The sequence below is a fragment of the Physeter macrocephalus genome, chromosome 1 (genome assembly GCF_002837175.3).
Source record: "Physeter macrocephalus isolate SW-GA chromosome 1, ASM283717v5, whole genome shotgun sequence".
Taxonomy (NCBI): Eukaryota; Metazoa; Chordata; class Mammalia; order Artiodactyla; family Physeteridae; genus Physeter; species Physeter macrocephalus.
In genome coordinates, this window is record NC_041214.2 from 42,580,072 (window position 1) to 42,593,761 (window position 13,690).

The 13,690-nt window shown below is 36.6% G+C and overlaps 1 protein-coding gene across 2 annotated transcripts in view; it reads left to right on the forward strand.

The window, feature by feature from the left end:
• RAB5A (RAB5A, member RAS oncogene family) overlaps positions 1-13,690 on the forward strand; it is a 29,988-nt gene that overhangs the window by 2,101 nt on the left and 14,197 nt on the right. For both annotated transcript variants that reach the window (XM_028490224.2, XM_024115186.3), the window contains exon 2: positions 1,324-1,577. In XM_028490224.2, the coding sequence (XP_028346025.1) occupies positions 1,415-1,577 (163 nt within the window). In that variant the 5' untranslated portion in view covers positions 1,324-1,414. The remainder of the gene's footprint in view (positions 1-1,323; positions 1,578-13,690) is intronic.

A 13,690-nucleotide genomic window follows, 5' to 3' on the forward strand; every position in this document is an offset into this window, starting at 1 on the left:
AAATGTACAGAAGTAGGAAGAATAGTGTAATGAACCCATCACCTAGCTTCAGTTATCTTATGGCCAATCTTGTTTTATTTACGCCCCCATTGTTTGGAAGCAACTCAGACCTATTATTTCATTTGTCAATATTTCAGTACGTATTACTAAAATATAAGGACTCTTCAAAGCTGCTGTTTAGGTGAGGCAGAGGTGATTTTATTGCCATGGATGTAAGGTCTCATGGATATGTTTATTAATGAGTTCATGGTCAAGAGGGATTCTTGTATAAACTCATTTCATGGGTAAGGCAAATTTCTTATTAGGTATCTAAATGAAGTAGAACAGTGATTTGAGAAGGGGAATCATTCAGATTTAATGTTATTAGCACATGATCAGATTTTGATTAAAGATGGAAGAAAACTATTATGATTGATTTGTGAGTAGATTGGAAAAGAGTTCTTTGAAAGTTCCCTAATTCCTTTGAGATTGAAAATTAGCGTTCTTAGATAATAGTAGAAGACATAGAAGTTGCCCTTCAGGCTAGTTTTTTCTAAATGTGTTAAATAGAAAGTAATGACACATTTGTTAGCTCCAGAACTACAGAAAAGTATAACTAAATAAGACACTAATTCACTCACCACATAGAGAATGTCTGATGTACTTGAGCACATCAGAAAACAGTTTTAAGTCTTTTAGGCACCAGACACGCCACCTACTTAATGTATTAGTTGCTCCTAAACTACCGTTAAATAAACAAAAAACATGTACCGTTTAACAGAAGCCTTCAAATAATAATGGCCAACATTTATTGAGCTGTTACTATGTTTTAAGATCTATTCTAAGAGCTTTCCACTTATTAACTTAATTTTACTCAAAACTGTTTTAACCTAAGTACTTGAGTCACCTCTCAGGTTGCCAGGGTTTGAAACTCAGCTCTGTTGAAGCTCTGTCACAGTAACTGTGTGACCTCAAGTTACTTAACCTCTCTGTGCCTGTTTTCCTCATTTTCAAGGATTGTAATAGTCAACTTTATAGGATTGTTGAGTGGCTATGTTAAGTACTTAAAACCACGTGGCACAAAATTGAGTCTTTAATAAAGGTTAGCTTTAAAATGTTTTAAAAGCCTTGAAAATTACAGCATGATTTTAGGCTCAAATCTCATGCCTTTACAGTACTGACAAAGGTAGTGAGTTAAACTAAATGACGTTCAGTGTCTATTAGAGGTTATAATTGTCATGCAATAATATGTTACAGGCAGAGTTTACCAAAGTGATTAATAGAAGATTTGCTTTGTTTTGCTGATTTGTATACTTGATTACTTCATATTTGTTTTTTTTACAGGTTTCTCTACCTCCAGAAAGAAAAATTGACACCTTGCATCCTGGAAGTTCATTTAAGAGACTGAAATTAGGGACTTCTTTCAAATTTGGGCATGGCTAATCGAGGAGCAACGAGACCCAATGGGCCAAATACTGGAAATAAAATATGCCAGTTCAAATTAGTACTTCTGGGAGAGTCTGCTGTTGGCAAATCGAGCCTGGTGCTTCGTTTTGTGAAGGGCCAATTTCATGAATTTCAAGAGAGTACCATTGGGGGTAAGATTTTCTTTTATCCTTTCTTCATTTAATTGAATCATACGTTGACAAATAAGATTTTGCTGTTCTGATTGTATGATGATGGGTACTAAATAGGTCACAGAGTGAAGAGCTGAGCAGCAGACTCAAGCTTTATAACTTGATTTTTGTTAAGATAATGTTGTTTAATATTTTGATTTACTGGTTTTCCCCAAGATGGTTGTATGGAAGCTAAAATACAGATGCAAACATGAGTGGAATCAGTGTCCCCAAGTATAAGATTTGATTGATATCTTTCTTGATAATGATTAGAAGCTTCTTCAACTTAATACATGTTTGTGCTGAATTATATTGGCTTTAGAATGAATAGTGAAAATAGTAAAAGTAAATAGTAAAAGAGTTAACATTAAAATTCTAAATAACTGAGGGAAGAGAAAAAGTGAGTGATTAATGAAGAGGGACATGAAAGGGAAATGAGACCTGGAGGGAAAGATGGAAGGAGAGGGGAAAGAGGTAGAGTAAGCACTGCTTACAGTGTTTTTGGTAAGACTGAGGCAAGGGGACGGTAAGATGCAGGACGAAGAGGAGACAACTAACAGAGCATTGTTGTGAATAGAAGACAAGAAATTAGATAATTGAACCTCATCAGAGAAATCCACAACTGTATATAGCAGCGGGGCAAAACAGCTGTTTTTGGGTGTCAGTTTCATCTGCCAAATGAAGCTTTTGAATTACGTACTGTGTGGACAGCTTTAAGATTAGCAGTATTTTGCAAGGGGTGTGTAACTAAGCAGTACCATATTTTTTCCAGGTATTTTATACGTTTTAAAGTCATACTTTTGAAATATGTAAGGCAGATGCCCATTGGCATGTAGCAACTTCTTGGAGTCCATCTTTCAGGAGCATAACTTTATGCTATGCATTGAGTATATGTTCTCAAGTAAGTACACTTGAGAATTTTATTTGTAGTTTCAGATCCTCCCAATAAGATAAATTACAGAATTCTAGTATCCTTGCTTTTCCCTACATATAGGAAATATAGTAGATAAGTGGTATTTCCACTTTAATAGACTCAGCAGTATAACAGTGATTGTCAACCCCCTCCATTTGTATATCATGTTACAGTGTGATCCCATTTTAGTATTTTATGGTTTTTATAATGGATGAGCATCAAAAATATAGTCCATATCATGCAGCTTTTATTTGATTCAGAAATCTTGTTATTTTAAAAAATTTTTAATGAAGTGTATTACGCGTTCTTTGTGGTTTCTTTGTTAATACATTTGTGTGTGTGTGTGTGTATACCGTTTAATAATGAAATATAAAAATATATATACGTATGATTTAATAATGAAGTATTACCTCTCAAGCTTTAGCCTCCTCCAGAAAGCAAATTGGGCCAAAGTTAACTAGCCCACATGGTGGGAAGAGTTTTAAAGAGTTTGAGGTTATGTCCACCCACCTTAAACTGGTGCAAAAAGTTAGTTATTATAACTGCTTTTTGGCAAGTGATTGTCAGTTGCAGCATTTTCCAAAGTACGTATGCATCGTAGGCAAAATACCTGGGCCGATATGTTTGAGACTTGCTATGTGCTAACCCTGCCCTCCTTCACAGTACATATTAAAATAACAAAAACACTGAAGTACTGTAGTAAAGAACTTAACTCCTGGGAAATGTAGCCTAAGACTAGAACTTTGTTTTTGTTTTGGATACTCCCAATTATCTTCGAAGTGTATTTTTTCCTAATGACATCTCAGGAAGGACATTTAAAAGATAAATTTAACCCCTTATCAGTGCATCATCATAAATATACATATCCTCTGATATGTGTGTATGGGTGTGTGTATATATATATATAATTTCCATTTAATACCAATTAGATTGTCTACATTTCATTAATGAAATTGTCAAAAGATTTTCATTCTAACACAAAACTTCCTTAATATTTTCTACGAGTACAGATTGAGCTGGCTTTTTAAACCAACTTTAGAAGGACTTTACATCCCAATTTCTATGTTGATGGTTACTGGCTGGATACCTTTCCACTATGTTGACCACATATTAATATCTTTAGGAGGTATGACAGTGCCATTATGATTACAGCTGTAAGCCCTGGTTTTTTTGTTTGTTTAAGGATCTCAAGGTTTGAGCTATTTAAGATCTGTAACTTGTAGGTAATATGTCTTTTTGTTTTGGCTGATGTGTGGTAGGAGCTATCTAAAAATGAACCTGGCCAGATGTTTTACATTTCATCTGTTCTTTATTTTTTATTTTTTTTGGGGGGGGTTGTGTGTTGGGTCTTGTGTTTCTGTGTGACGGCTTTCTCTAGTTGTGGCGAGCGGGGGCCGCTCTTCATCGCAGTGTGCGGGCCTTCTCACTGTCGTGGCCTCTCTTGTTGCAGAGCACAGGCTCCAGACGCGCAGGCTCAGTAGTTGTGGCTCATGGGCCCAGCTGCTCCACGGCATGTGGGATCCTCCCAGACCAGGGCTTGAACCCGTGTCCCCTGCATTGGCAGGCAGATTCTCAACCACTGCACCACCAGGGAAGCCCTGTTCTTTATTTTTTACTTAACTGTTTATGTTTAATAATATTAGCTGCGGTCTGAGGAGCTCACTTAAAATTTTCATCTCTGATTGTGTAGTAAGGTGGAAATCATATACCGCACTCTTGAATTTGTGTATTCTAGAACCTTATATTCATCAAGAACATCAAAGTTTCTTTAGTTTTTGTGGTTCTTCCTAAACATGATAGCTTGATTTAAGAATCCATGTTGTCTCACAATACCCCACACCCCTGCCCCTTGGCTCTATAGGGCTCGTAATGAGGTAGGTAGTTAGGTGGTGGGTTTAGCGCTTTGGGGAGTTCTAGCTTATTTGTAGGGGTTTAAAGTCTGCATGACATTCATGTTCCCGTTGTTTGTCTAAGACTAGCGCATAAGGTTAGCAGGGAGCATTAGGCTCAGAGGGTTGTCATCCTTCTTGCTATCTCATCTGGAGGTGCATAGCTCTTCAGTAAATACTTGTTGGATATTTGGACTGGCCATCTTTCATTTAACACCTTGAACACCTAAAGATTTATCTTAAGTTTTAACAAGTCTTCCACGTGATTCTAATACATGCCAAAGTTTGAGAACCCCTCTTTCTGTGTTCTGAGGAGCCAGTATTACATTTACACTACATATTAAAGTTCTCCCACAAATGGAATAATTGCTTTTCTTTTTTTTTTAACTGTAGGATTTTTTAAAAACTTACTGTTCATCTAACTCCTCCAGTTTGAGAATTACAAGGATTATGTACTGGTTATATTACGTATTAACCTGTTATTTCTTTGTATGGGAACCCCTTCCTGTTAACCTGCTAGGCCTCTTTAAGAGAGCATGGCTCCTTCTCTGTTCCATCAAGGATACCCTGCCTTGTCTTTACTTACGGGAGTTAGAATATCCATAGTTTTCAGTTATCTGTACCGATGCTGCTCCCTTTTATTGCCACAAACAATCAAGAACTGGTTATACACGAAATTAAATAAGTGCCTTCTTTTTTAAGCTATTTTCAGCAGTTATTAACCCTAAGAGTGTCTAAAATAATTATTTCAGGGTTGTTTTTACTGGAAGAACAAAGTTTATTCTATATTTAACATCCGTCCAGTTTCTTCTAAGGGGCTACCAGGACTTGTTTTTCTATTCAGATTCAAAAACATCTGGGGGAAAAATTTATTAAAATTAAGAAAAACAAGGTTGGTTTCAAAGTTATTATTAACAGTGTTTTACCTTACCTTATCAATTTATGACCAGGACCTTCTTAAGAGTCGCGCGTTGTGGTTAAGAAAGGGGTGGCGGGCGGCTCTATATCCACATTGTTTGATTTAAAATTCTAGCTCCAGCACATACCACGTATCATCTGAGGCAAGTCATACCCAGCTTTATTTGCGTCTTATATGAAATGGAAATAATAGTACCTTACTTGAGAGGTTTTTGGTAAGGATTAAATGAAAGTGCATATACATTTCTTGGCACAATGCCTAGCATGGAGTAAAATGCTTATTAAATATTAGCTATTACCATTACCATCAATCACCACCATTACTTTTTGCTGAGTCATTTTTATCACTGTTGATATTTTTGTTGTATTGTCATGACATGACATTATTTTAGAACCGTGACTTTTCCACCTAGTGCAGAGCATTCAATTTAGGATTTGACAGTGTTAAAGAATTTTATGTCCAGATTTTCTCCTCTTGGAAGATAAAGTTTCTTATTAAAAGTTATAGGAACAAATAAGATGTAAAAAACTTTATGAGCAGGTACTTCCTAAATTTGAGCCTTTCCAAAAATGGAGTTTTTGCACATTCCTTCAAGTAAATAGCATGAGCATATACAACTAAGTTTCTTTAAATTCTGTATGGTAGATTCTTGATTAATCCCCCCACCATTTGTTGATTTTCAAATAAGCGGTTATTTATGTATGTTACATTAAATGCCTGCTCCCCACATCAACTAAGATATTTTGGAAGTTTTCTCAGAGAGAGAAATTACACAGTTAGATAGAATACGACATGTATGTTTTTTTTGTTTGTTTGTTTGGTTTTTTTGTTTGTTTGTTTTGTGGTACGCGGGCCTCTCACTGTTGTGGCCTCTCCCGTTGCGGAGCACAGGCTCCGGACGCACAGGCTCAGCGGCCATGGCTCACGGGCCCAGCCGCTCTGCGGCATGTGGGATCTTCCCGGACCGGGGCACGAACCCGTGTCCCCCGCATTGGCAGGCGGACTCTCAACCACTGCGCCACTGGGGAAGCCCCGACATGTATGTAGATATTAAAGTTGCTTCCTAAACTGAGAAATAAAAGTAGCTAGAAAATTTAAATCTGAATAACTCACGTTTTTCCTGTAGTAGTAAGCTTTCTACTATTACCCTTCACTTGTTAGCTGTAAGAAAGACTTGTTTGTGTAATTGTAATCTGTGCATTTGTTTACTTCCTTTATCTTTTTGCATCTGCATATTGTTTTCACTTAAAAGTACTTTTGAGAAAGGATAGAAGACCTAGGGACAAACCACCAGCATATAGTTTTCAATTCATGAGAAAAATGGTTTTTGAAATATTCATTATTCTTTCTGTTACAGTGAGAGTTAAAATTTGTGGGAGTTCATCTTTTGGTTCTAAGTGAAAGAATATTACCTTTATGCATAATAATATTTCCTTCTAGAAAGTACATATTCAGTATTTGAGATAGGTTGTATTACTAGGAGAAATTGGTAAAGATTTGGTATGTTATATGTTTGTACCAGTTCTGACCTAAAAAATTTTAATAGTCTTAACATCAGTTATTCCCCAGTGTTCCAGTTTAAAATGTTATCATATCTGGCTACTGAAGCATTGCTGTGAATTAGGAGCCAATAAACTTAGCTTCAATCCTGGCTTCCTTTTACAAACAGCACTGTTTACACATTTATAAAATGAGAAGAGTGAGCTAAATAAGGATTCTTTTAGGGCAGACTTTTTTTAAAGTGTGTACTCTCTTCCACATTAAACAATGCAATCAATATAGTTAAACCTTTTCTTCCTCTTAAAATTTATTTCACAATTTGGGATCATGAACGTCTTTTTGCCCTGTCTTACTTATTAATTCATCGATGCCCTCTGGTGTTGCTGAAGTGTTCAAAGCTGTTTGGTAGAATGATTTTGCCAATTAGCTCTAACTATGGTGAACTACCTCTGTTGATTCACTAATTTGCTGCTTTTATTGTTATTACTGGGAAATAAGATTATCAAGCTGTTCTGAAATTAATTTACTCAACAAATTTACCAAGCTCCTAGCACAGTGCTAAATATTAGCAATCACAGTTAACCTTTCCCCCTTTTGGGTCTGACACCATAGTAATCTGAGGTTACTTATATGCAGTCTTCCTTACGATGCATGCTGAATTAATTCATCATTTGGAGTTATCATTGAGAGCCTTTTGTTACCAGGCCTCTTGGTGGCAAATAGGGATGTATTAGAGTGAGAAAGGCAAGAGGAGTAATTCCAGAGGCTTTTGATTTTTGATCATTGGCTATTTTGATGTAAACATGAACTGCAACTACCAAATTACTAAATTCCTCAAGATGAGAGTGAAGTCACATTGGATTTTGAAAATAAGAAGTAATCCTTAGTATTTTACAAGTGTTGCAAAACAGTATTTGAGGGAAGTGCTGGTGAACAAGATTCACCCTCTTTTCCAGGTAATATAGATGAGGAAGGGTAACAGCAGGATGAGTAACCAGTCATTCGTGGTTTTTTAGCCTGTTTGCAAAGCTGAAGATAGCAGGCACTCTTTGGATTCAAAAAGGAAGAGATACTGTGATGATATGGGACTGTAGTCACTCTCATTATCAAACACCTTCAGCGTTTCTCAGTTAAAAAAATAGTTATTTAGGGACTTCAGTGGTGCAGTGGTTAGGACTCCTGCTTCCACTGCCAGGGGATGTGGGTTCAATCCCTAGTTGGGGAATTAAGATCCCACATGCCATGTAGCATGGCCAAGAAATTTTTTTAAAAAAAGTTATTTATCCTCACATAGAACGAGAGCCAAGACGGGTTCCACTTAGTTGATATCAATTCTATTTGAGGTGTAACGTGAATGTATCTTGGGCACATAGGGTACTTTAATATTAGAGGGCTTGAACTTGAACTTAGACAATCCTAACTTTCTCATCTATTGTATTCATAAGTAATTTGTAAATTTTAGAAAAATGTGACTTCAAGGAAATACAGGGTAATTTTAGTGTAGCTTGTAAGGTAATTTTTAAGTTAGTTACATGTCATATGATGCAGTCATAGAACTTATACGGCATTCTCACAGTGTCATCTGGACCTTACCATAGCTATATGAGGAAATACTAATCTTATAGATGAGGAAACTGAGGCAACAAAAGTGATTTGCCTGAGGTTTTGCAACTAAGTGACAGCTGGGATTAAAGACAGGTCTTTCTTCATTGCCACCTGTATTCTGGAATTGATAAAGTTTAGGGTCAGTATATGTATGACATAAGCATTCTGTTATAAAATGTGTGGTACTTGGCAGGTACAGAGCCCCTTATATATTGATTTATTGATATAAGGAATATATCGATTTATTGATATAAGGAAATAATGTGAAAGTATTTTTAAATAAAAATTCAGATCACTCATGTTCCAAAGTGAGCACCACTGTGTTCATTTTTATGCCATCCACATGTATCACATTTTTATTATTTCATTGATTTGTTCTTATAAGTCAAATCTCAAATGGTTGACATCGAAAAGTCTCCCTCCTATCTTCTACCCACTTAGTTCTTTTTCCCAGAGGTAGTGTTACTTTGTCCTTGCAAAGTTACTATTATATTTAAATCTGTGTATTTTCTCCTTTTTATGCAATTTGAAACACACCAGACCTATTGTAATATACTATTTATTTTTCACTTTAATACAGTCCCAGTTATCTACTGCTCAGAAACAAATGAACCCAAAGCTTAGTCATTTAAAACAATTATTATCTCTTTTGTTTCTGGGGGTTGAGTGGGCTTAGGTGATTTTCTGATGTCATGGATGGCAGTCAGTGCTGGGGCTAGAATCATCTCAACACATCTGGCAGCTCATTCTGGCTATTGGTTGGGACCTCAGCTTGGGCTGTCAGCCAGAACACCTGCATGTGGCCTTGCCACCTGGTTTGGGTTTCCTCACAGCATGATGGCTGGGTTCAAACATGAATACCCCCAAAATACCAGGCAAAGGCTCGGTAGCTTTTTATGACCTACCCCCCAGAAGTTCACATAGATAGAGTCAATTATGTTCATATCACAGGCTTGTACAGATTTGAGGAAAGAATGTCAATGTCTTGTTGTAACAAGAATGTGTGTGAAATCTTCTGGCCATCTTGGAAAATACAATCTGATTTTTCATATCATTTTATGAAGAGCATCCTCATTTTTCTTGGCTGTATCAGCATTACTTTGAATGGATCATAATCAATATGCTTTATCAGTTCTAATTTCAGATTTGCACATTGTTTTATATTTGGGGGCGATAACAGTGCTGCATTGAATAATTTAATTCATAGTCATTTCTCACATATTCCAAGTATTTCTGTAACATAAATTCCTCGAAGTTGATTGCTGTGTCTTAGGTTATATACTTTTGTAATTCTGATACATTTTTCCACACTGCCCTCCAACCAGCAATGCACAGAATGCCTGTTACCCTATTTTACTAACTCAAGGTAGTGTCATACTTACAGATCTTTGCCATGTTTGTGTACATTGATCTCTGCATTTTTTAATGTATATTTTCCCCATAATAGGGGCGAGGTCAAGCATCTTTTCATATTTTTAGAGCCCATTATGTTTCCATTCTCTGTGAACTATTTAAAACTTCATGATATTTTTATATAGAATCATTTATAATAGTCATACTATTGTATTGTTTCATTTATTAATGATAATACTCAATATCTGTATTATATTGTATTCATACTAATTTTAGTAACTGGCAGTCTCCTATTTTTTAACCATACCCTTATTGTTAGACATTTAATGTTTGCATTTTTGTTTGCTGTTTTAGGTAATCATCTAATAGTGGATGTATTCTTGAAATTTTTTCTCCTCTGGACTTATCTCTATAGGATCAATTTCTAGATGTGGTTACTGAACCAAAGTAATTTTATTTAATGATTATGGAATCAAAGGGGTTCCAGTCTCTTCATCACTGTTTTCTTCCCTTAAAGACAGATATTTGCAATTTCTTTGGGCCTTGCTTGGCATAGATAGTTATATTCTGGGATTACAGGTTTCCTGTAATTGTCAACTCTGGTGCTTAGTCTTCTCTGTCTCTTCTGCCTTCTTTAGCTTGCCCTTTTCCAGTCTTATATTGTAAAATACTCAGATATCAGAACTTTTATTTTAAGCTCACTTAGTGGATAGGCTTATTGCTAAGCATTAAAAGAGTCACTTTCAAGGCCGGTAATTTTTTTAAAGTCTGGTAGATTTCCTTGAGACTTGGAAAGTATTAGTCCTAGGTTCTTAAACCAAATGGAGAAGGGATATCACTAAGGAGAAGGGGGAAAGAGGCCTCCTTTGCAAAATAGCCAGGGCACAATCCTTGCACATTATCTTTGATTTTCTTTAGTTTGAAAATTATATGCCTGGGTGTAGAATTTCTCTTTCTTGGTGTTCTCTGAGCGTCCTGGATCTGTAATTTGGTGTCTGACATTATTTTGGGGAAATTCTCAGTCTTCATTGCTTCACATATTCTATTCCTTTCTTCTCCTTCTGGTATTCCTGTTATGAATGTAGTACACCTTTTGTAGTTGTCCCATAGTCCTTGGATATTCTGTTCAGTGTTTCAGTCTTTATTCTCTTTGTATTTCAGTTCTGGAGGTTACTATTGATAGACCTCAAGGTCTGAGGTTCTTTCCCTCAGCCATGTCCAGTCATCTAATAAGCCCATCAAAGGCATTCTTTATTTCTCTTATGGTGTTTCTGACATCTGGCAATTTTGGGGTGTTCTTAAGATTTCCATTTCTCTGCTGACATTGTCCATCTATTCTTGTATTCTGTCTTTACCATTAGGGTCCTTAGGACATTAATCCTAGTTGTTTTAAATTCCCAGTCTGGTAATTCCAGCATCCCTGCTGTTCCTGGTTCTGATGCTTGCTCTGTCTCTTCAGACTGTGTTTTACCTTTTAGTATGCCTTGTGATTTTTCTTGCTAGCTGGATATGATATAGTGGGTAAAAGCAAGTGCCATAAATAGGCCTTTAGTAGTACAGTAAAGAGGTGTGTGTGGAGCGGGGGGGAACCATACTATAGTCCTGTGATTAGGTCTGTCTTTTAGTGAGCCTGTTTGTCTAAACAGTGAACTTCACAAGTGGTCATCAGTTTTTTTCTCCCCTCCTTGGATGAGACAGGATGGCTAGAATGGGCTGGAATTAGAGATTTCCCTTCTCCCACATGGAAGGATAGAACTGGCTTGAGTTGGATATTTCTTCCCCCAAGTCAGTTAAGAGTCTGATAATACTCCAACAGGTTATTCTCAGATTAACTAGTTTCTCATGGGGACCGGCTTTAAGAACATGGTAGTCTGGTTTATTTCAAAATGGTTCCTTTTCCTCTCACCTTGCCAGAAGCAGGCAGGGATTTTTCTCTGATATGTACTGTGAGAACCTGATCACGTTCCTGGATGTAAAACTCACAAAAGTGTGGTGCTCCCCTCCTCCCCCATGGCTGGTCGGTTCCCCTGGAGTTTTTAACTCAGATTTGTCCATACCTAACTTTCAGCAATTTGTCAATTACAGTTTCCTACACCAGCACTGGTTTCCTCAGGTTTCTGCTCTTACATGTTGCGGTTTACTGTATCCACCTGGCTTGTCTTCTCCAATTTGGGGGACAACAGATTGCCCTGTGACCTCACTTCTTTTTCAGATCTAAGAACAACTGTTGATTTTTCAGTTTATTTAGCTTTTCATTTGTCAGGATGGAGTGGTGACTTCTAAGTTCCTTATATGCAGAATAAGGATTGTGCCCTTGGTGTGGTAACTACAGACTCTCAGCCTTGAAGGTTCAAATATTGGTTTTATCAGTTCATTCTAGGGTGATTGGGTTTGGGGTACTAACTTAATACTAACCAAGTTCAAACTCCTACGACTAATTTTAAAACAGTGTACATTAATGTACTCTCAGAAATATTAGTATGATAATGTTCAGCTAGTGACATGTGACTAGCTTATGTCCTGGCTAGTAGATTCCCTTAGAAGAGTTGGGTGTCCTTTAAGAGTAACTGTCAAGCTATGATAGTAAAAGAAAAACACATTGACCTCTGTTACTCCTATATTATTTCTGAAAAAAATTGCATGAATTAGTCTTTTAAAAAGTATATCTTCCTCCTAGATAATGTTGGAGAAAAACTGATCCTCATTTTGCATGACTTCATGCAGACTTCCCTATGTATCATTAATATTTTCCAAGATTGCATTCATTTGGCAACAATTATCTTTAGATGTTGCTTGAATGATTTTTGTTGTGGTAAAATATGCATAATAAAAATTTTACAGTTTTAACCATTTTAAGTGTGCAGTTTTATGGCATTAGGTGTATTCACATTGTTGTGCAAACATCATGTCCGTCTTCAGAACTTTTTTATCTTGCCCAACTGAAACCCTATCCACTAAACAATAACTCCCTATTTCCCCACTCCGCCCCCCACCTGTGGCAAATACCATCCTACTTTCTGTCTCTGAATTTGACTACTCTAGGAACCTCACTCATAATAAGAGAAATTATATAATAGCGTCCTTTTATGACTGGCTTTTTTCACGTAGCGTGTCATCAAGGTTCATCCATCTTGTAAACGTGTCAAAATTTTCTTCCTTTTTAAGGCAGAATAATATTCCATTTTATGTATATACAACATTTTGCTTATTCTTTTATCCTTTGATGGACTCCTGGGTCTCTTCCACCTTTTGGCTGTTGTGAATAACGCTGCTGTGAATATTGGTGTACAAATACTTTCACATCTTTTGGACATATATCTGGAAGTGGAATTGTTGGATCATATGGAAATTCTGTGTTTAGTATTTTTGAAGAATTTCTATACTGTTTTCCACAATGGCTGCACCATTTTACATTCCCACCATCAGTGCACAAGGGTTTCAATTTCTCCATATCCTGGGAACTCTTGTTTTCCATTTTGATAATAGCTATTCTACTGGGTGTGAAGTGGTATCTCATTGTGGTATTGATTTGCATTTTCCTATTAATTAGTGATGTTGAGCATCGTTTCATGTGCTTCTTGGCCGTGTGTGTGTGTGTGTGTGTGTGTGTGTGTGTGTTTTTGGCCATGCTGCACGGCTTGTGGGATCTTAGTTCCCTGACCAGGGATCGAACCTGGGCCCCAGCAGTTAAAGTGCCAAATCTTAACCACTGGACCACCAGGGAATTCCCAGCCATTTATCTTTGGAGAAATGTTTATTAAAGTCCTTTGTCCATTTTTTTAATTAGGTAGTTTGGGTTTTTGTGTTGCTAAGTTGTAGGAGTTTTGTGTATATTCTGGATATCAATCCTTATCATATGCTTATTGGTCTTTAAGAATGAGTTCAATATGATGAGTATTTATATAGATCATCTCAT